Below are 22,030 nucleotides of genomic sequence, written 5' to 3'. Positions count from 1 at the left end.
TCTTCCAGGGGTCCACATAAGTGTTTATTCTGTCCCTGAAGAGAGTGTGAAGGATTTGATCCGCTACTTGAGGCATGAGGACGAGACTCGAGATGTGCGGCAGCAGCTGGGGGCCGCCCAGATCCTGCAGAGTGACCTTCTGCCCATCCTCACCCAGCACCGCCAGGACAAGGCGCTCTTCGATGCCGTCATCAGGTTGTTGCACCCCAAGCTCTTTAACTGGCACCATGTGCCAGCACTTGATGTTTGATCTGATGGATTTTGGTGTTTGTGCCTGGCGAGGAAACAACAACTTCTGCCTCCTTCGTTGTTTTCCTAGGCTGATGGTGAACTTGACACAGCCAGCCTTGCTCTGTTTTGGCAGTGTGCCCAAGGAGCCCAGCTTCCGGCACCATTATCTGCAGGTGCTGGCTTACTTGCAGGCCTACAAAGAGGTGAGGTTTTCCTTTAGAGTCCCTGCAGCAGAACTGGGGGGACAGTGGGGAAGGAGAGGGTGGGAGCTATTTAAGGTCCATTCCTCTATTTTGTAGGCCTTTGCCAGTGAGAAGGCTTTTGGGGTCCTCAGTGAAACCTTGTATGAGCTGCTGCAGCTGGTGAGTGAGTCTCCGCCTTCCAGGATCCCAAGGACAGTTAGCACCTTGCTCCTCCTTTGGGTAGAGCGCCAGCCGGGGCATTGTCGGGACATGCTGAGGTTAGAGTCATGGTCCCAGTCTTGTGAACACTTAGTCCAGTCCACTGTCTCTGGCTGCCTTAGGGCTGATTGAGGTTTTTCTTTCCTTTTTCCCCAGAATTGCTCTTATATACAAGCGAAAGTTTATTTAGAAAGTCACAGAGGTAGAAAGAGTGAGCCAGCTGGGCTGCATGGGCTCAGAAAATAAGTTACAGAGGCTAGAGAAGGGAACTTAGGAGAGAGAGAGAAAGCAAAGGTATGCGCCTGGAGGAAAGAAGAGGGGGGAAGGTGCTGTGTTCCAGATAGAGAGAGTGCGTGCATGCCCCAGGGAATGTCGTGGGAGGGGAAAGATGCAGGTATACTCGCAGTGGTTCTCAACCTTCCTAATGCTGCGACCCTTTAATACAGTTCCTCATGTTGTGGTGACCCCCAACCATAAAATTATTTTCGTTGCTACTTCATAATTAATTTTGCTACTGTTACGAATCGTAATGTAAATATCTGATATGCTATATGTGTTTTCCGATGGTCGCGACCCACGGGTTGAGAACCGCTGCTCTAGAGAGAGTGAGCTCTTTTCTTTCCGTTTAGTACTGATCCTCCTCTGTGCCTCGGTCCCCCAGCCAGGGTAGGTGTTGCCTGCCTTCCACAGAGACTCTTCCTCTAACTCTCCTGACTAGGGCTGGGAGGAGCGGCAGGAGGAAGACAACTTGCTGATTGAGCGGATCCTGCTGCTGGTCAGAAATATTCTCCACGTCCCAGCCGACCTGGATCAGGAAAAGGTGAGAAAGGGTCTTGGGTTGTCTGAGTTCTTGTGTTTGGTTGGGTTGAGCTGCCCTTTTCTGTTTTGTTTTGTGTGTTTGTTTTTCTGTCTCCTGACAAATCTCGGGGGAACCTTGGCCAAAGAATGAGTTGGAGAACCTCAAGGCAGGGCTGTGGAACCGACTGGCCTCCCTCTCTCTCCTCACCCCTCACTGCTCAGAGGATCGATGATGACGCCAGCGTCCATGACCAACTGCTCTGGGCAATTCATCTCAGTGGCCTGGACGACCTGCTCCTCTTCCTGGCCAGCTCGCCCACTGAGCAGCAGTGGAGCCTACACGTGCTAGAGATCATCTCCCTTATGTTTCGTGACCAGGTGAGACCCTGGCCTGTTGCCCCAGTCCCTTTGTCCATGTACTCTTCTGCGATGCGGCCAGAATTGCTCTTATAATAATGGCTGAATTCTCCGGGGGAAGGTGGTGACACATAGAATAGCCATGTCTTGAGTATGGGGTTCCATCAACAATCCTATTTTGTTCATTCTTTCTGCCACCAGTAGGCGTGGACTCAGACTAAGGAATGACCATCCCTCTGACTCTCGCCTACTTGTTCCAAATGTAGAACCCTGAGCAGCTAGCAGGAGTAGGACAGGGACGCTTAGCTCAGGAGCGGAGCACCGATGTGGCGGAGCTGGAGGTGTTGCGCCAGCGAGAGATGGCAGAAAAGAAGACTCGAGCCCTTCAGCGCGGCAACCGGTGGGTGCTGGGGAGCTGCTCTAGCCATGTGCCCACTCCTTCACTGGAGTGCTGAGGGCCTGAGCCAACTTCTCAGACAGTGGAGGCCAGATACCATTTTGCAGTTACAACACGCCCTGATGTGCTGATGAAAGAGAAGTGGGGATAAAACTTCCAGAGAATTGAGGAATCACCCTGAATGTTTTGGGTTCTTGTTTTCACTGCAGGCATTCTCGATTCGGGGGCTCCTACATTGTCCAGGGGTTGAAATCCATTGGCGAGAGGGACCTCATCTTTCACAAAGGTCTCCACAATGTGAGTATGCTCCCATCTGGGGTGGGGTTCCATGGTGTGGAGTTGGGGAGCCTACGGAGGGTCAGCGTCTCTGGAGGTAAAGACCCTCTGTTAGGAGAAACAGAGCCTCTGGCTTTATTGTCTGTACCTCTGTCTTCACTTCGGCCCAGTGGGAGAGGACTCTCTAAGAGTTTCTTTTGAGAAAACTGCAGAACCAGGGATGTGGGAAGAGCTGCAAGCAGAGGGTGGCGGTTAGGAATAATTCTAATCCCCAGCCCATACCCCTAGCTCCGAAACTACAGTTCCGATTTGGGAAAGCAGCCCCGAAGGGTGCCTAAACGTCGCCAGGCTGCCCGGGAGCTGTCCATTCAGCGCCGCTCTGCCCTCAACGTGAGACTCTTCCTCAGAGACTTCTGCTCTGAGTTCCTGGAGAACTGTTACAACCGGCTCATGGGCCTGGTGAAGGTGAGAGCCTAGGAAGGATGGAGTGGAGAGGTCACGGGGGTCGTGGTGGGCACGAAGGGCAACTGGGAGGAGCCTATGGGAAGCTGACCCTGGGGTGTGGACTAGGAGGTGGGAAGGGTATAGGGTGCTCCTCAGAAATGGTGATAATGTCAGAAGAGGAGCAAGTTAAAAGTCTCTCAAGAAATCACAAGGGCCCTAACCGGTTTGGCTCAGTGGATAGAGCGTCGGCCTGTGGACTCAAGGGTCCCGGGTTCGATTCCGGTCAAGGGCATGTACCTTGGTTGCGGGCACATCCCCAGTGGGGAGTGTGCAGGAGGCAGCTGGTCGATGTTTCTCTCTCATCGATGTTTCTAGCTCTCTATCTCTCTCCCTTCCTCTCTGTAAAAAGTCAATAAAATATATTTAAAAAAAAAAAAAAAAAAAACGAAATCACAAGGAATGTGGAGATACTGGGGAGGGGGAGAGAGGCTTGGAAATGGTGGATCCTAGAATAGTGTGTGGTCGTGTCCAGGGTCCCTCCCATTATCACAGGACAGGAGGAAATTGGAAGCCCCGAGGTCATGGAATGGTCTTTTTTCCCCTGGACGCTAGGATAACCTGCTTCGGGAGAAAGCTCAGCAGCACGACGAGACCTATTACATGTGGGCCTTGGCTTTCTTCATGGCCTTCAACCGGGCTGCCTCCTTCAAGCCAGGCCTGGTCTCCGAGACCCTCAGTGTCCGTACCTTCCACTTCATTGAGCAGAACCTCACCAACTACTATGAGATGATGCTGACCGACCGCAAGGAAGCTGCCTCCTGGGCACGCCGGTGAGTGGGGTGAGAATTGGAGTCCGCTGGACACATTGGCCAGGCCAGGAACCTGAACACCTGAACTCTGGGTGGTACTTTCTCTTGCGTTTTAGGATGAAGGTGGTCAGGCGGGGGGGGGGGGGCAAGGACTGGCTGGCCCATTCTGGTTTTGATGGCATTATTTTGGGGGGGAGTGGTACTGTTACCATGAGCCTCTGTCCGAAGTTGTCCTCCTCTCTCCCTCACCTCCCAGGATGCACCTGGCTCTGAAGGCCTATCAGGAGCTTCTGGCCACAGTAAATGAGATGGACGTGTCGCCAGAGGAGGCTGTGCGGGAGAGCAGCCGCATCATCAAAAGTGAGGCCCTGGCTTGGTCTCTGATCCTGGCCTTCCCCATTTCTTGACCAGCATTTTACTCTTCCTGGTCCCAACTTCACCCATCTCCTTTTCCTAAACTTTCCAGTCCAGTCCTTCCCATCTTTTTTCTACCCCGTTTCTAGACAACATTTTCTATGTTATGGAGTATCGAGAACTGTTCCTGGCACTCTTTCGAAAGTTCGACGAGCGATGCCAGCCTCGCTCTTTCCTTATCGACCTGGTGGAAACCACCCATCTCTTCCTCAAGATGTTGGAGCGGTTTTGTCGGAGCCGAGGGAACCTGGTGGTGCAGGTACTGGGCAGTCCCCGATGTGGAAGGAGATGGGAGGGAAAGGGGGAGGACAGGCCTTCTTTCTCCTCACATTTCCTGTAGCTTCAGCTGACCTGTTAGAACCACTCTGAACTAAGAGGGCAAGAGATTTGTTGAAGAGACTCGATAGTGGAGTCTACTGTCGTTTCCTTTTTTTATTCGATCAATCCCTGATGGACCATAAATGCCTTAATTCATTCATGGAACGTTTCTTGAACACTTTCTAGGTGCTAATAAGCACAGAAACCCTAGGGGTTCATAACATTAGAGTTCGGTGATTGTGCTGCGATATTTTCTGGTTGTACTTCTAAAGCACTGTTGTGAGATGGAAAGAGCCTTAAATTGAGTCAGAAGGTCTGGGATCTCTTCCTGTATTAGTTGCCGTTAGAATAACTCCAGCTGCTCGTGTCAGTCTCCATAGTCCTAAAGTTGGTTGTAAGATTACCCATGAGCCTGAAGTGACATGTAAGTGAAAAGTCTGGCACAAGAAGAAAACCTCAAGAAATTTGTATCCCATAGACGTCCAGGGTCTCTGCTTTGTAAAAGTTTCCCTGTAATTCTATCTGCTAAAGCTTAAAGTTCAGTCAGAACTGGACTTGAAAGGGGCAGTAATATCAATGAGACTTTCCTAGAAGATATTTTAAAACTCAGGATTCTATTGTATTATCAGCAGTAATCAGTGATATCATTTATTGGGTGTTTACTGTATGTCAGACGTTGTGCTAGGGCACACGCACAAAGTGGTTAAAAACTTGTTCAAAGTTAACTAGTCAATGGCCAAGTGTCAGTACTTAACTCCAGAGATGCTGGATTCCAAATCTCAAGCTCTTAACCTTTGCTGTGTTTGACTTTAAGTTCCTTGAACAGGGTCTGAACCTTAAGGCCTCCATAGTTCATCCTATTTGCCACACAAGACTGGTTCACAGCCATGCCTTGGAGGGGCAGGACAGGATATTGACTCTCGCTCCTGCTTTTCAGGAGAAAAAATTGCAGGCTGTTTTTACAGAGTGCTTTGCAATTTACAAAGCCTTTTCATGTAGAGTTTCTTATCCTCATAGCAAATCTGTTCTATAAACTTCTGCTTGACGTCACTGCTTTTAGGAAATCCTACCCCAATAAGTGAGTCAAGTGCAGTTCCTGTGTTTTGCTATGGCATTTTCTGCTCAGCCACATTCTAGGTCCTGTCCCCACTGAAACCTGATTCACCTGTCTCCCCCACTGGACTGTAAGCTCCTTAAGGGCAAGGAAATGTGCTGTTCACTGTTGCTTCCCCATTGCCTTGGAGTAGCATATAACGGTCACTCTGTGAATGATTAATTCAGACATCTAACCTATATATATAAAAGCGTAATATGCAAGTTGACCAGATGGCGGAACAGCCAGTCAGCTATGATGTGCACTGACCACCAGGGGAGCAGATGTTCAACACAGAAGCTGTCCCCCGCCCTCAGGCCCCAATCGCCTGATTGGGGCCTGTGGGCCAACCTCTCAGTCCCTCCCCTTGGCAGGCAGGCTCCGATGGCCCAATGGGGAATGGGGGTACGGGGGTGGGTGGTGGCGTGTCCACCAGGGCCCTGATCATCCCGCCGGTCACCCCACATACAGAGGGTGACCGGTGGCGGTGGGGGGCAGGGCCAGCGAGCAGGCGGGAATGGCCAACCTCTTGGTTCCACCCCCGAGCCGGCAGGCTATGATCGCATGATGGGGAACCAGGAACCAGGGGTGGGTGGCAGCTGACTCGGGCAGCGCTGGGGCCCTGGTAGCTCCGCCAGTCGCCCCACACACAGAGGGTGACTGCAGCAGCAGCAGCAACGGTAAGGGGCAGGGCCAGCTGCCGGGGAAGATCGGCCCTGATCGCAGGCCAGGCCTAGGGACACCACCCATGCACGAATTTCGTGTGCTGGGCCTCTAGTTAATTAATAATAGAGAAGACATTGATGGGGAAAGGCTTCCTTAGCCCTCCTGCCATCCTAACACATCTTTTTCCATAGAACAAACGAAAGAAGAGAAAGAAGAAAAAGAAGCCTGTTGCTTCTGGTAATGTTCCCTGCAGCCCAGGGGACCTGGAGGCCCTGTGGCCATCCCTGGCCGAGCAGCTGCAGTGCTGTGCCCAGGTAGGTGGTTGCAGAAGCCCTGTCTTTCTCAGGGTAGTGCTATGGGTTGGCTGCCTGGGTTTCCTTCTCTGTTCCCATAGCCTTAATCTCGTTCTAGGATCCTGAGCTCAGTTTGGACTCCATGGTTCCCTTTGATGCAGCCTCAGAGGTGCCAGTGGAAGAGCAGCGGGCAGAAGCCATGGTGCGGATCCAAGACTGTCTGCTGGCTAGCCAGGCCCCACAGGCCCTGACTCTCCTTAGGTCTGCCCGGTAAGAACCCTGCCCACCCATCCTCCCGGTTCCAGCTCTTGGCTTTTGGGGGCAAAGGGAGACTTTTACTATGTTATAGGTCCTCAGTCTTCAAAAGAAAGAAGTCCCATCTGAAGTACTAGGGCTCTGGACTGAGTACTAAGTCTTGGGGAGGATTTTTTTTTTAATTGATCTTAGAGGAAGGGAAGGGGGGAGAGAGAGAGAGAGAGAAACATGGATCGGTTACCTCCCAATTGAACCTGCAACCTGCATATATGCCCTGACTGGGAATTGAAGCCGCCACCTTTTGTTGTTTGGGATGATGCTCCAACCAAATGAGCCACACCGGCCAGGACAGCCCTGGGGAGTTTTGATTGGTCTGTTGGGTGGTTTTGTTCGATAAAAGAGAAACAGAAAGTACAGTTAATGGGGTGGGGGGAATAAAGATAATCTATGAGCCAAAGATAGCAGTTTATTAACATTTTTAAAAAAATCTTTATTGTTGAGAGTATTATAGATGTTCCCCTTTTCCCCGCCCTCCACCCAGTTCCCACCCTGCCCCAGGCCTTTACCACTCTGTTGTCTGTGTCCATAGGTAAAGCATATATGCATATAAGTTCTTTGGTTAACCTTTTCCCGCTCCTCCCTCCCCCTTCCCTCTGAGATTAACAGCCTGTTCCATGTTTCCATGCCTCTATTTCCTATTTTATTCATCAGTTTATTTTGTTCATTAGAATACTTGTGCTTTTATTTTGATTTTTAGATTCAATTGTTGATAGACATGTATTTATTGCCATTTTATTCACATTTTTATCTTTTTTTCTTCTTACTACTACTTTTCTCTTGCTGTTTTTTGTTTGTTTGTTTGTTTTTTAATATATTTTATTGATTTTTTACAGAGAGGAAGGGAGAGAGATAGAGAGTTAGAAACATCGATGAGACAGAAACATCGATCAGCTGCCTCCCGCACATCTCCTACTGGGGATGTGCCTGCAACCCAGGTACATGCCCCTGACCGGAATCGAACCTGGGACCTTTCAGTCCGCAGGCCGACGCTCTATCCACTGAGCCAAACCGGTTTCGGCTTCTCTTGCTGTTTTTAAGATTCTCTCTTTGTCTTTAACCTTTGGCATTTTAAATATGATGTGTGTTGGTATGGGCCACTTTGGGTTCCTTTTGTTTGGGACTCTCTGTGCTTCCTGGACTTGTAAGTCTATTTCTTTCACCAGGTAGGGGAAGGTTTCTGTCATTATTTCTTCAAATAGATTTTCAATACCTTGTTCTCTTCTCCTTCTGGCATCCCCATAAGGCGAATGTTGGTACCCTTGAAGTTGTCACAGAGGCTCCTTACCCTATTTCATATTTTTGGGTGTGTTTTTTGTTAGTTTTTTTTTTGTTTTTTGCTCTCCCGGCAGGGTATTTTTTGTTTCCTCATATTCCAAATCCATCATTAACATTTTGATGAGTTACCATCCAGAGTTTTTCCCTCTGTGTTAGATGTAGACATATCATCTACAACTTCTTTTAAAAAAATGAAATATTGCACATACTGATATATAGTATTTTTTTCATTGCTCAGTATATCATGAGCATCATTTCTCATCAGATACATTTCTATAATTATTAATGGCTTTAAAACACCATTATTGCCTTAGCTGGGTGGCTCGGTTGGAGTGTCATCTGTACATCACAAGGTTGTGGGTTCGATTCCTGGTCAGGGCACATACCTGAGTTTTGGGTTTGATCCCTGCTTGGGGTACGAATAGGAGGCAACCAGTCAATGTTTCTTTCTCTCTCCCTTCCTCTCTCTAAAATCAATTAAAAAAAAAAACAACCCAAACATATTCTTGGGTGAGGATTTAAAAATGGATTTAAAACATCATTGTGTAAGTATGTACATCCGTTTAACCATGTGTCAAACATTTAGATTGTTTACATTTGTTCTTTTTTGTTTTGTTAATCTTCACTGGAGGATATTTTTCCATGATTTTTAGAGAGAGTGGAAGGGAGGGAGAGAGACAGAGAGAGAGAAACATCGATATGAGAGACACACATCAATTGGTTGCCTCCTGCATGTGCCCCAACCAGGGCAGGCCAGAGATCAAGCCTGCAATCAAGGTATGTGCCCTTGACCAGAATCGAATCTGAGACCTTTCAGTCCGCGAGTCAACGCTCTATCCACTGAACCAAACCAGCTAGGGCTGCATTTGTTCTTATGTGATTTTCATCGCACTGTGGCTTATGAGAAAAAATTTCCCTAGAGTCTTTGTTGCTTCTTTGAGATAATAGTTTGCATTCTCTTTCCAACTGACAAATAAGTCTAAATTCCTTCTCCCACCTCAAATTATAACTCAGATTCCCTCTGGTTAAAGCCTTTTTTTCTCTCTGTTCCAGAGAGGTGTGGCCAGAAAGAGATGTGTTTGGCTCTCAAGACATTTCCCCAGAGGAGGAGATCCAGCTGCTGAAACAGATCCTCTGTGCCCCGCTTCCCCGTGAGTCTCCATCCCTTCACATCGCCCTGCTTCTAGCTCTCTCTAGCACCAGAGACCCAGCAATCATCACTCTTCCTATAGGGCAGCGGGGGCCAGAGGAACGAGGGGCAGAGGAGGAAGAGGAAGAAGAGGAGGAGGAGGAGGAGGAGGAGGAACTGCAAGTGGTCCAGGTGTCGGAGAAAGAATTTAATTTTCTGGACTACCTGAAACGGTGCGGGCCGAGAGGACTGCGTGGTCCCAGGAGGGAGAGCGTGGGGCTGTGAGCAGTGTTTTATGCCGACATTCTCTCCTTCCCTCTCTTGGTGCAGCTTTGCCAGCTCAACTGTCATCCGAGCCTACGTGCTGCTGCTGCGGACTTACAGGCAGAACAGCGCCCACACTAACCACTGCATCGTTAAGATGCTGCACCGGTTGGCCCACGACCTCAAAATGGAAGCCCTTCTTTTCCAGCTCTCACTCTTTTGCCTCTTCAATCGTCTGCTTAGTGACCCTGCCGCTGGGGCCTACAAAGTGAGGGGATACTAAGGAATGGGGGTCTGGAGGCTTAGGGGAGTCCTGGGGTGGCACTGAGTGGGGTCGAGGGCTGAGAGATGAGAGAACGGTGAGGAAGTAGGCAGTCTGGTGGAGGGAGCTCGGTGGGGGGGATAGAAGAGAGTCTGAGTGAGGAGGGGCAGCTGGGAACAGGTGCCGAGAAAATACTTAGAGGGCCTGACTGTGTTTGCATTGAGGCGAGAGGCCTCACAGCAGCCTCCCTCTCCCACAGGAGCTAGTGACTTTTGCAAAATACGTCCTGGGCAAGTTCTTTGCCTTGGCTGCAGTCAACCAGAAAGCCTTTGTGGAGCTGCTGTTCTGGAAGAACACTTCTGTGGTTCGAGAGATGACCGAGGGCTATGGCTCCCTGGACGGCGGGTGAGCTCCAGGAGGGGCGGTAGGGGTGGGTGACACAGTCACCGAGTGTCAGAGCTGGAAGAGCGTGCACATCAGTTAGTGCAACCTTTTTCCCTTGCGTAGCTGAGAAAACAGGCCCTGAAGGCGACGTGCTTTACCACGGGTCGCCCAAGAGAAGAATGGGACTGGAGCCTCCGTCTCCTGCTGCTCTAGTGTCCTCCTCCAGAGCTTCTCGGGCGAGGGGGAGTGGGGTGGCCCCAGGGAGAACCTAGAATGTGCTGGCAAATCATGAGGATTCATAGAAGTGTTTGGCCTCTTTTCCTTACTGTCGCAGCTCCCCTCCTTGCACACTTCTTTGTTTTTCCCATAATGCTCTTGGTCCCTGCAGTGTCAGGTTCCATAGGTACCAACCTGGAAAATCCCTTAGTTTTACTTTTGGGTTAAGTGGGATGAAAGTGGGGGAAGGAAGCACATCGTAGGCCTCTGCTGGCTGGCTCCTCTGAGGTACCTGTGTTGTCCTTCTTGTTCCTTTTAGAACTAACCAGAGAAGACCCTTGGTCTCCTCTTTTGGGCCCATAGCCTACAAGCTTCCCCTCTCCGTTCCCCATTTAGATCTGGTCGTAAGCCTCCTGCGTGGAGCCCAGAGGAGGAGGCCCAGCTTCAGGAACTGTACCTTGCCCATAAGGATGTGGAAGGTATGAGGCCTTGAGATCTGAAGAGTGTATGAGGAGGGCAGCATGAGCTCCGGACCCCTCTTTACCGCCTCACTGCTCCACCTCAGGTCAGGATGTGGTAGACACCATATTGGCGCACCTGAGAACTGCTCCTCGAACGCGTAAGCAGGTCATCCACCATCTGGTGCGGCTGGGACTGGCTGACAGTGTCAAGGACTTTCAAAGGTAGAGGCACATGTTCTGGAGGGAACTGAGATGGGGAATCCTCTGTTCGCTGCCTCGGCCGCCTCTTCCACCGACACCTTCCTAAACAGGAAAGGAACCCACATCGTACTGTGGACAGAAGATCAGGAGCTGGAGCTGCAGCGGCTTTTTGAGGAGTTCCAGGCCTCAGATGGTAAGTGAGGTAGAAGTTCAGGGAACCTCTGAGAGGAGAGCCGCGCTGTCCATGTCTTCCCCCCCTGCCTCCTGTTCCCCAGTAAGGCTTGTCCCATCCCTTCTGCCCACTCACTATACTTGTGGTATCATCTCTGAGTGAATCAAGCCAGCCTCTTTCCTCCGATTGCCTTTATTTCTCTTCCCTCTGCTGCTCTTGAGTGTTCACACTTCCTTCTTTATAGATGTCCTGGGTCATATCATGAAGAATATCACAGCCAAACGCTCACGGGCCCGAATAGTGGATAAGCTGCTGGCTCTGGGGCTGGTGTCTGAGCGGCGGGAGCTATACAAGAAACGCCGGAAGAAGTCGGCACCTTCGGGCTCGGTAACAATCTACCCCTGGCTCTGCTGGCGTGGGACCCCTCCCCCTGAGTGCTCCGTAGATGTAGCCCGCCCAGGATCTTCCTGCTTCGGGCTGTTCTGACTGGGTCCACCCAGAACCAAAGGACTCCACTCAGTTCCTCACCTTGTCTCCTTTCATTTCCCACCCCCATTGAATTTTAGCCTAATGGAGCGGAGTCCCCGAAAGATTTTTGCCAGGAAGATCTGGAAGAAGAGGAAAACCTGTCAGAGGAAGATAGTGAAGAGAATGAGGAGGAAGAGGAGTGCTCAGAAGCAGAACAAACCCTCCCGGGGAGCTCAACTGGAAACCTCGGGCAAAGCCTGCGTCAGGAAGGTGAGGGCTTGGGCTGGGCGAGGAGTCTCGAGTGGAGGGGCGTTTCCGCACGTGGGCCAAGGTCAAGTTTTCCTCTTTCCCGTAGGCTTTTCTGCTCCTCTCCTGTGGCTCCAGAACTGCCTGGTTCAAGCAGCAAGCGACCGGGAAGAGGATGGTGAGTGGGTAAATGATGGTTTCAGCGGGACTGGGGCTTTGGAAGCGGCTGGCCTGGGAGAGAGGGCCAGGTCTTTCTTCACATCTTTACCGTATGACTACGGACCCCTTCTAGGCTGCTCCCAGGCAGTTCCGTTGGTGCCGCTGACAGAAGAAAACGAGGAAGCAATGGAAAACGAGCAGTTTCAGCAGCTGTTGCGCAAGCTAGGGGTTCGGCCTCCTGCCTCTGAGCAGGTAAATGCACCAGTCACAGTGGCAGCCAAGTTGTGTTGGTGCTATTTCAAAATGCACCTCCTCATTTTGCTGACCGAGACGCTGCAGCAGCTGTTCTGCCAGTCTTCCTCTCCAGTTTCTTCTTCCACTAAGCCCACATTCCACGCTGCCCCCTTAGTTATCTTTTTAAGATATAGATTTGGTCAATTTTTGTAGCTTCACGGCACCCACATACCTACCTTACTCCATAGTCATCCTTGGACTACTTCATACTCCAAACACTTGATCACGCCAGCCCCTCTCCTGGAAGCTCCAACACACCCAGCCTTGGAGAGTCAGTTCAGTCGTCACCTCCCCAGAGAAGCAGTCTCTCTCACTTCCTATCCCTGATGCAAAAGTAAGCACTTTGGCCACTGAGATTTGTTCATTTCCTTGATACAGCCCCAATCCTGTGGTGTTAGACTACAGTGATTTTTTTCCCCTCCCATTGGATTGTAAGTTCCTTGAGGGAGGGATCATATCTGATTCACCTTTTTAGACCCCCCAGGATTCATGTATTCAATTAACAACTATATGACTGACAACTTCTTAATGTAGCAGACAGCATGCTAGACGTTGGGCATATATTGGGTGAGTAAGCAGTATGTTCATAACCGTTGTGGGTCTTCACCAGTGCAGGTTCATAGTTACTCAGTGAATAATATTAAAGTCTCTTATTTTCAACTTCTTTGTCCTTGTAGGAAACCTTCTGGCGAATTCCAGCCAAGCTGAGTCCCACCCAGCTCCGGAGGGTAGCAGCTTCTTTGAGTCGCGCAGAGGAAGAGGGAACGCTTCGGCCAGGGCTAGACCCGAAAGTCCCTGGAGAGCAAGCCCCCGAGGAAGAGCACCAGAAGGAGGACCGAGCACAAGCCCTGAGGGCCCTCCTGTTAGCCCGGAAAAAGAAAGCCGGCCTGGTGTCCCCAGCGGGTAATAGCAGGGCCACCCATTGAGGACTCACTGTGCGGCCGCCATGTTGATCTAGGGCAGTGGTTCTCAACCTTCCTAATGCCGCGACCCTTTAATACAGTTCCTCATGTGGTGACCCCCAATTTCATTGTTACAAATTGAACATAATTAAAGCATAGTGATTAATCACAAAAACAATATGTAATTATATATGTGTTTTCCGATGGTCTTAGGCGACCCCTGTGAAAGGCTGAGAACCGCTGCTCTAGAGGCTGGTAGAGTATTCTGATAGTATGGGGGCCCATTCCCTCATCTTATGCTTCTTATGGTCATTGCAGAGGCAGAGATCGCTGGTGTCAAAGAGCAGCCGAAAGTGGCACCCAAGAAGCGACAACTGCTGGACAGCGATGAGGAACAGGAGGAAGATGAGGGCGGGAGCAGAGGTAGGGAGTCTGGGGCCTGCTCTTTCCCTGACGTTGGCACCCTTCAGTACTGAGGATGAACGCTCTCCCCTCCTTCCCCTTTAACGTGTTAGATATTTTCCCTCTTCTCACTCCTGTCATTCTTACAGCACCGGAGCTGGGAGCTCCAGGAATCCAAAAGAAGAAACGGTTTCATATTGAGGATGAAGATGACAGCGACTGAAGAGCCAGAAGCCTAAGGGTAGAGACAGGCCTGTGTTTAGGTGGTGAGCTTAAATCAGAATTGGGAGGGTCATGCCGGACCAGAAACTCCTCTTACTGGACAGAGCAGTATAGTCCTGGGCTTCGCCATGGATTTGGGGTCCAGGCCATTCAGACCACGGCCATCCTTGTTCCTCCCTGTTTTATCCGTATGCCTCGGTAGCTCCCTCACTCAGCTCCTTCCAGGAACCATTCTTTGGGCTATTAGTGCCCCTTAGCAAACGGAAGGAGTGAGTGAAACCTAGGCAGTACCCCGGACCTCTCTTACTGGTCTGTTACTTTTGGCTTTCTGCTGGAGGTGGGTCATGGCACCAGGCGGGGAGCTCTGTGACATGATGGGTAGGGGTATTGCACCACTTAAAAAGCACCAGATGCTCCCATCTTTATTTTCTTTCCTGTGATCACAGCCTAGACACCAAATTGAGCCTAATTCCTGCAGTTGAGGTGGGGCTGGGATAGAGTCCTCCCCAGATGTTGAATATGTTTGGTTTGTGTTTGGTATTGAGTTAACCATGTAAAATTAAAAGTTGCCAATGTTGGTCTGACTTCTAATCCGTCTAAGTACCCTGCTGTGCTCTTGGGAGAACTTTTAACTATTAAGGTTAAAACCAACCATCAACCTTCCATTTTCTCTTGCTTTCCCTACAGAAGACACAGAAAAATACTCTCACCTCAAGGTCCTTTCTCTAGGATAAATCTTTAGGGTGACAAGAGTTTGCAGGAGGAAGAAACGGGAGCTGCAAAGGGAGAAAAAGCCAGTTTGTCAGCACGGGGCAGAGGGGAAGACAAAGTCTAGGCAAGGAGTGGGTAAATACGGCTATTGTCGTGGCTTTCCCTGTTCTTGGAAACTGTCAGCTTTCTGGCTCGCTTGTGTTTCCAGGTGAGGTAAGGTGAAGGTGAGATTCAGAAAATAGCCATTCAGATCAGGGAGAGCCCTCGGGAAAGGATGGATTTGGGCTGTCTTGTTTCTCTGACTTGGGTTTTTTTTCTTCCGACAACCTCTAAAAATAAATGAATATGTTTGGTATTGAATTAAACATGTGAACCCTAATGTAAACTATGTACTTAGGTAATAATAGTTAATAATACATAATAAAATAAATAATAAAAATTTAAAATAATTGCAACAAATGTATCACACCAATGTAAGATGTTAATAGGGGAAACTGGGGTTGGTGGAGAGGGATTACTTGGGGACAGTCTATACTTCCTGCTCAATTTTTCTATAAACCTAAAACTACTCTAAAAAATAAATGCCATGCCCTAACCAACTTGGCTCAGTAGATAGAGCATCGGCCTTCGGACTCAAGGGTCCCGGGTTCGATTCCGGTCAAGGGCATGTACCTTGGTTGTGGGCACACCCCCAGTGGGGAGTGTGTAGGAGGCAGCTGATCAATGTTTCTCTCTCATCGATGTTTCTAACTCTCTATCCTTTCCCTTCCTTTCTGTAAAAAATCAATAAAATATTTTTTTAAAAAAATTCCATTAATTATAATAAAACCCATAAACAAACAAATGAAACCGAAATAAACTCATGGATACAGAGAACAAACTGATGGTTGCCAGATGGGAGGAGGATTGGGGGACTGGGTGAAAAAGGTGAAGGGATTAAGGGGTACAAATTGGCAGTTACAAAATAGTCATGGGGGTGTAAGGACAGCATGGAGAATATAGTCAGTCGGTAATGTAATTACGTGTGGTGCCAGGTGGGCACTAAACTTACCGGGGCATCACTTTGTAAGGTATGTAATGTCTAACCACTGTGCTGTACAGTGAAACTAGTATCATACGAACGTCAACTGTAACTGAAAAAATAAAACCCCTAAAAAACGAGGCACCCAGGAAGCGACAACTAGTGGGAACTGATGAAGAACAGGTGGAAGATGAGGGCAGGAGCAACGGTGAGAAGTCTGATGGGGGGAAATGCGTTTGTCTGCAGCCCTCTGTCATTCCTCTCCTCCGTCTGGAGACAAACTCGCCACCACTTTCTACCCCCCCCCCCCCCCCGCCATAGTTACACTGCCAGTCTCTCTCCCCTGTCGTTTCCAAGACACTAGAGTTTGAAATTCACGGAATTTCAACAAAATGGCATTTTCATATTGAGGATGAGGACACTGACTCATGAACTGGAGGTGGAGATGGGCCCATTTATGGATGGTAAACTCGAGTCAGAAATGGGGAATTCATATTAGCATAACCAGTGGACACAGACACGAGCGGTGGGGGCTTGCCTGGGGTGGAAATGGCTGGGGGGAGGTCAACTGGGGCAAAAGGAGACATATGTAAAACTTCAGACAATTTAAAAATGTGAAACATATGACTACATATGAAAATTAAAAAATTTTAAAAAAAAGAAATGGGAGGCCGAAACCGGTTTGGCTCAGTGGATAGAGCGTCGGCTTGCGGACTGAAAGGTCCCAGGTTCGATTCCGGTCAAGGGCATGTACCTGGGTCGCGGGCACATCCCCAGTAGGAGATGTGCAGGAGGCAGCTGATCGATGTTTCTCTCTCATCGATGTTTCTAACTCTCTATCTCTCTCCTTTCCTCTCTGTAAAAAATCAATAAAATATATTTGAAAAAAAAAAAAAAAAAGAAATGGGAGAATTCAAAGGACCCAGGATTTTCAGGCAACAGTGTTAGATGCCTCTACATCCAGTTTCTTCTCCCAGTTTTAGGAGTGTATAGTTCCCTGAAGACTTACTCCTCTAGAAACCTTTTTAAAGTTGTTATTATATTTTTTACTATTTATTTGTTTATTTTATTTTTGGAGAGAGAGACATTAATTTGGTGTCCACTTATGTATGCCTTCATTTTTTTTTTTTTTTTGTATGTGCCCTGACAGGGTATCAAACCCTCAACCTTGGCGTATCGGGATGACGTTCTAATCAACTGAGCTACCTGGCTAGGTCCTAGAAACTTTTTCTTTTCTCTTTTGGATTTCTCTTTGCTTGTTATGGGCCCCTTCCTGGGGCTGAGAGGAGTGCGTAACATGGGAGAAGGGACCCAGGAAACCTTTGGTTGTCTGCCAGTAGCGGGTTATAGCACCAGAAAGGAACCTTTATGGCACAATGATATGTAGACTTTTGTACCAGTTTTAGGAGGCACCGTACGCCATCATTCCCTATTTTCCAGACTGCAGTTTCTCATCTAGACCCCCATATGAGAAATGAAGCCCTAATACCTATGGTTTAATGCAGGCTTAGAAAGAGATACTATTGTGATCATCTGTTTCATTAGGGTATTGCATTGGAATTAAGGTAAAAACTGCCCTGACTGGTTTGGCTCAGTGGATAGAGCGTCGACCTGCGGACTGAAAGGTCCCAGGTTCGATTCCAGTCAAGGGCATCTACCTTGGTTGCGGGCACATCCCCAATAGGAGGTGTGCAGGAGGCAGCTGATCAATGTTTCTCTCTCATCAATGTTTCTAACTCTCTATCCCTCTCCCTTCCTCTCTGTAGAAAATCAATTAAAAATATATTTTTTAAAAAAGAAGGTAAAAACGGAAAAATCGCTCTGATTTTATCTGATTTGCTAGTAGGTTCTATTTTCCCCTTCCTATACCTGATAAATCCATTGACAAAGAACTGATTTGGCATCTCCTCCCCAGAAATCATTGGCAAAGCTGCCTTTCACTTCCTTGCTTCCCCAGAAGATACAGAGGAATTTTTCCTGCTCCAGGTTTGGGTCTGCAGTGACCACCAAGGGGAAGGCCTGTTGGTCAGCATGGGGCAAAGGTGAGGAGGACCGAGCCTGAGCCTGAAGCGGAGGGTAAATATTTGTTACTGTTACGTCCTCAGTGTTTTCAGAGGAGTCATCATTTTTGGCTGGGGTGAAAGAGAAAGTGAGATGTAGAAGACGGGCATTCCAATTAGGGAAGCACCGAGGCAAAGGACGTGCTTGGATGATCTCGTTCCTCTGGCTTATTTCTTGAGCAGGTGAGGATCGTTCAAAGCCTGGGAGGGTGGGAGTGAAGCTATGTTGAGGATAACAAGTTTCCAAGGGCTAAGACTTCTAGCTCTGACCAGTCTTGGTGTCTCTTCATCTTAAGCCTTTACCTACTTCCCAACCTGACCATCGCTTCTTTCCAGCAGGCCTTTTTCTGCTGACCCACCACGACTCGGGCGGTGCTGCTTCTTTGCTGTATCTCGCTATCCCCAGCGGCTGCCTTTCTAAGAAATGTCCAGAAAGGGGCTCTGGCCTCCCAGCTGTGTTTCACAGAACCTGGGCATCCTTCTAACATGCTCTCTGACCAGATCCCAAGACCTGCCAGGATCTCTTGGACACAGCCCCTCTCCTTAGCCCCTCTGCCTATGTACCTATCCACTTGGCTCTGGAGGTGGCCCAGGAGGAGGCTGGCTGCCCAACTGAGGCCCACACTCTGCAGCCTCAGCTTGTTAGTGTGAAAGGAAAGGACCGCTGAAACCCTCATTCGTGAGAGTAAGAAGCACAATGAGGAAGAAGGCATTGGCAATAGTAAGGTCATTCTGTGGGGATAAATACAACACTCAGATTATCGCCCTGAGGAATGTGTTAACTACACCCACTGGGACGGCTGGTCTAGCAGTTCAAATGGTAACTGAGTTTGCCCCAAGTTAAGAAGAGCCTCTGAGTGTCTATGGATGATGACAATGTAATTTATCAAACGTTCAGTTATTCTGAGGTGCTTTGTGGGGAAATTGATGCCAGCGTTTGTCCAGGTTTACTTCCGATATTCAGTGCCACTTCGCTGATAAGTCTCCTTTACCAGAACTGTGTTCAAGGGATATGGTAAGGAGTTAGAAGTTTTGGAGAGCAATTAGGACAAAAGTATTCTCTCTATCCCAGTGCTAACACACATGTGTGGGTGGTATTAGCCTTGCCCCTCTCCATTTAGTAGCTAGCTCTGAGTCTCTATTTCTTAATCCATTTCCTTCTTTCAGCTATCATATACTGGGCATATAATGTGTTTTAAGCATGAATGGTACTTTAACCTTTTCTCATTCATTTACCTTATACCAAAACCTCAACTAGATGCTGTTGTAGCTTGTTAATTGAATTTTTAAACGGAAAAGAAATTTTAAAAAGAGCAAATAGTAGATATATATCTAATTTCTGATTCTGGGTCTCCTGGTGTCTCTCATGAGCTAGAGTGGGAACATGGCAGGGAGCTGTAGAAAATGCCAAAGCCCCAACCCGTTTGGCTTAATGGATAGAGCGTTGGCCTGTGGACTGAAAGGTCCCGGGTTTGATTCTGGTCAAGGGCACATGCCTGGGTTGGGGGCTCAATCTGCAGTATGGGGTGTGGAGGAGGCAGCCAATCAATGACTCTCTTTCATAATTGATGTTTCTATCTTGCTCTTTCCCTCTCCCTCTCCCTCTCCGAAATCAATAAAAAAAATATTTTTTTTAAAAAAAGATAAAGTTTAAAAAAGAAAGAAAATGCAAAAGAACAAAGTCTTAGGTATTGAGGTCAAGTGTGCAACAAGGGGCAAGGTCTGAGCACCAGTACCAATGAACAAATATTTGCAGAGATTACATCTCTTACTGATCATAGGGGATGGCAAATATGTCCATTATTCATGGGACAGAGAAGTGGCAGCACTGAATCGAGCAGCTACCCACCTGTCAAGGTAGTCTCACTTCTCAGTGCCTGGATTGTGAAGTAATTTGGGGGCCCCCTATAAATGGGTGGAAATAAAGCAGAGGAAATCCCTGATAACCTAGAGAGAAGGCCCAGTGCAAACAATTGAGTTGCATTTCCTGTTTCCTAGGCCTTAGCCTAAAAAGAACAGAAGCTTGGGGATCCTTTCCCCCTCCCCACGTGGGAGTCTGTACTTGTTCTTCAATAAATCTCCACCTTTGCTATAAAAGGAAAAAAAAAAAAAGAACAGGAGCTTAAAGTAGTTGGAGAAGGTATGCCCTGAGTCCTGGGAACTTACAGACCACATCTCAGGGGAGCTGTGTTTCTGGTTTTTCCCTCTCCAGTGTACTCTGGCCCAGACATGCGTGGCCTCAGACTCAGCATACCACTGGAGCTGCTGCTTTGTTGCTACCTCCTGCTGCACCCTGTGGATGCCATTTCATATGGAAACCAGACAAATATCCTGATGCACCTTCCCTCATCATTGGAATCCTGGCCACCCTCCTCAGGCCCCTTGCCCTGCCAGACCCTGCTCCCAAAGTCCCTGCCTGGCTTTGCCCATATGGCCCCTCTACCCAAGTTTCTGGTAGGCCTGTCACTGATGATGGCCCTGAAGGAAGCTGGCTGCCATGCTGATGCACAGGCCCTGCAGCTTCAGCTCTACCGCCAGGGGGGTATACATGCTACACAGATCCTCACCCGACATCTTCAACGGCTGGAGAAAGGCAGAAACACCGAGAGGGGCATGTCAGTGGATGCCCTGGCCTCTGCCCTGCGGCTGTTGGCCAGGGGACAGCCCGGCCCAGAAAGGGCCCGACGCTCCACCATCCAGGACTGCGACTTTGAACAGGAGCAGGATGTGCACAGTATAATCCAGTGGTTGCCGACAGTGAGAACCTACTACAACCTGGGCACAGCTTTGTATTATGCTACTCAGGACTGTTTGGACAAGGCCAAGGAACGAGGCCAAGATGGGATCATAGACCTGGGTTATGACCTTTTAATGACCATGGTTGGACTGGGAGGGGGGCCCATGGGACTAGTGATCAGCACTGCACTTAAACCTGCAGTGAAGGCTGGGGTTGAACGGTTGATCGAGTATTAACATGAGAACTAGACAGCCTGGCCTATGTGGGTCATTGGTTGAGCAGCGACCTATGAACCAGGAGATTGCAGTTCGATTCTGGCCAGGGCATGTGCCCAGATTGCAGGCTTGGCTCAATCGCCAGTGTGGAGAGTGCAGGGGGCAGTCAATCAATGATTCTCTCTCGTCTATGTTTCAATCTCTCTTTCCCTCTCCCTTCCTCTCTGAAATCAATAAAAATATATTTAAAAAAAAAAAAAGATGCAAGAGGGCTTGGGCAGCACCTCTATGGTGTCCCCTTTGGTGTCAGACGTAGTAAATTCAGCTCCTTACTGGGAGTGGCCCTTGTTCCAGGACTATGAATATGATCCTGAGAATGAGAGTTTTGGAATATAAAAGGTGGTAAACACAGAATAAATAAATCTAGTATTCTGGCTGAGAAGGCTAACCCCTATTTTGTAAAACTACTGTTTGGAATTCTCTGCTATTCTTTAGACGGCCTCTTATTCTAAAAAAAAATAATAACTTTTCTTTCTAGCCTGCTTTAGCCTGCTTGAATAATGAAGAAGATAAACTTAGCTGTCTGACCTTGTAGGCCAGAGACTAGATACGCCCATACTCTCAATGCCATGCCAGGTGCATTTTTTAATTGGATAGAACTGTCTAGTTTTCAAGGCTACCAGCGAGATAACCACTAAGCACACATAGGGCTGGCTCTTTCATAAAAAGGGAAGTTCTGCTTGTAGCTCTGCTTAGAATTTGAATTCATTTTCTCTAAGCCCACCGCGGTGAATAAAGTGTAACTCCAAACTCTCTGAGCATTGCTTCATTTATTCCGGCTCTCTGTAACATGACAAGCTGTGTGCAGAATCCAAATTTCTGATTTGTTACAGGGGAGGAAGGCAGTGCTACAAAATGTAGGCGTTTTAAAGTTTGGGGTTTGGAGGCAGAGGGTTTGGTTTTTAATCCAGGCTCCACTTGTTTGAGCCTCAATGATCACTAACTAATAACTTCTTTCTCCAAGCTCAGTTATTAAAATTTCTGAAGAGGGGGATGATGATGCCCTGACCAGTTTGGCTCAGTGGATAGAGCGTCGGCCTGCGGACTGAAGGGTCCCAGGTTCGATTTCCGTCAAAGGCATGTACCTTGGTGGCGGGCACATCCCCAGGAGGGAGTGTGCAGGAGGCAGCTGATCGATGTCTCTCTCTCTCATCGATGTTCCTAACTCTCTATCCTTCTCCCTTCCTCTCTGTAAAAAATAAAAAAATATATATTTAAAAAAAAAGAGGGGGATGATGATTTTCAGTTCTATGGGGTTTTTTTTTAAATATATTTTTTTCAAATATATTTTATTGATTTTTCACAGAGAGGAAGGGAGAGAGATAGAGAGTCAGAAACATCGATGAGAGAGAAACAT

At 48.4% G+C, this 22,030-nt stretch overlaps 2 protein-coding genes across 2 annotated transcripts in view; both read left to right on the top strand.

The window, feature by feature from the left end:
• TIMELESS (timeless circadian regulator) overlaps positions 1 to 15,039 on the top strand; it is a 35,154-nt gene extending 20,115 nt beyond the window's left edge. The window contains exons 3-29 of the mRNA XM_059683272.1: positions 42 to 195; positions 320 to 434; positions 531 to 593; positions 1,351 to 1,452; positions 1,653 to 1,808; positions 2,054 to 2,187; positions 2,394 to 2,481; positions 2,749 to 2,925; positions 3,517 to 3,734; positions 3,970 to 4,073; positions 4,217 to 4,386; positions 6,396 to 6,518; positions 6,616 to 6,767; positions 9,141 to 9,238; positions 9,320 to 9,449; positions 9,547 to 9,748; positions 10,002 to 10,147; positions 10,739 to 10,821; positions 10,908 to 11,025; positions 11,115 to 11,197; positions 11,421 to 11,563; positions 11,743 to 11,914; positions 12,000 to 12,068; positions 12,183 to 12,301; positions 13,021 to 13,246; positions 13,564 to 13,668; positions 13,797 to 15,039. Coding sequence (XP_059539255.1) covers positions 42 to 195; positions 320 to 434; positions 531 to 593; positions 1,351 to 1,452; positions 1,653 to 1,808; positions 2,054 to 2,187; positions 2,394 to 2,481; positions 2,749 to 2,925; positions 3,517 to 3,734; positions 3,970 to 4,073; positions 4,217 to 4,386; positions 6,396 to 6,518; positions 6,616 to 6,767; positions 9,141 to 9,238; positions 9,320 to 9,449; positions 9,547 to 9,748; positions 10,002 to 10,147; positions 10,739 to 10,821; positions 10,908 to 11,025; positions 11,115 to 11,197; positions 11,421 to 11,563; positions 11,743 to 11,914; positions 12,000 to 12,068; positions 12,183 to 12,301; positions 13,021 to 13,246; positions 13,564 to 13,668; positions 13,797 to 13,870 — 3,524 coding nt within the window. The 3' untranslated portion in view covers positions 13,871 to 15,039. The remainder of the gene's footprint in view (positions 1 to 41; positions 196 to 319; positions 435 to 530; positions 594 to 1,350; positions 1,453 to 1,652; positions 1,809 to 2,053; positions 2,188 to 2,393; positions 2,482 to 2,748; positions 2,926 to 3,516; positions 3,735 to 3,969; positions 4,074 to 4,216; positions 4,387 to 6,395; positions 6,519 to 6,615; positions 6,768 to 9,140; positions 9,239 to 9,319; positions 9,450 to 9,546; positions 9,749 to 10,001; positions 10,148 to 10,738; positions 10,822 to 10,907; positions 11,026 to 11,114; positions 11,198 to 11,420; positions 11,564 to 11,742; positions 11,915 to 11,999; positions 12,069 to 12,182; positions 12,302 to 13,020; positions 13,247 to 13,563; positions 13,669 to 13,796) is intronic.
• Positions 13,802 to 21,423, top strand: APOF (apolipoprotein F). Its single transcript, XM_059681154.1, has 3 exons — positions 13,802 to 13,913; positions 19,874 to 20,631; positions 20,875 to 21,423. Exons 2-3 carry the CDS (start codon positions 19,891 to 19,893, stop codon positions 21,007 to 21,009), a joined length of 876 nt encoding a protein of 291 aa, XP_059537137.1. The 5' UTR covers positions 13,802 to 13,913; positions 19,874 to 19,890; the 3' UTR covers positions 21,010 to 21,423.
• The last annotated feature ends 607 nt before the right edge of the window (positions 21,424 to 22,030 follow it).

This window comes from Myotis daubentonii, chromosome 2 (assembly GCF_963259705.1).
Source record: "Myotis daubentonii chromosome 2, mMyoDau2.1, whole genome shotgun sequence".
NCBI lineage: Eukaryota > Metazoa > Chordata > Mammalia > Chiroptera > Vespertilionidae > Myotis > Myotis daubentonii.
This window is presented reverse-complemented; position numbering and strand designations above follow the sequence as displayed.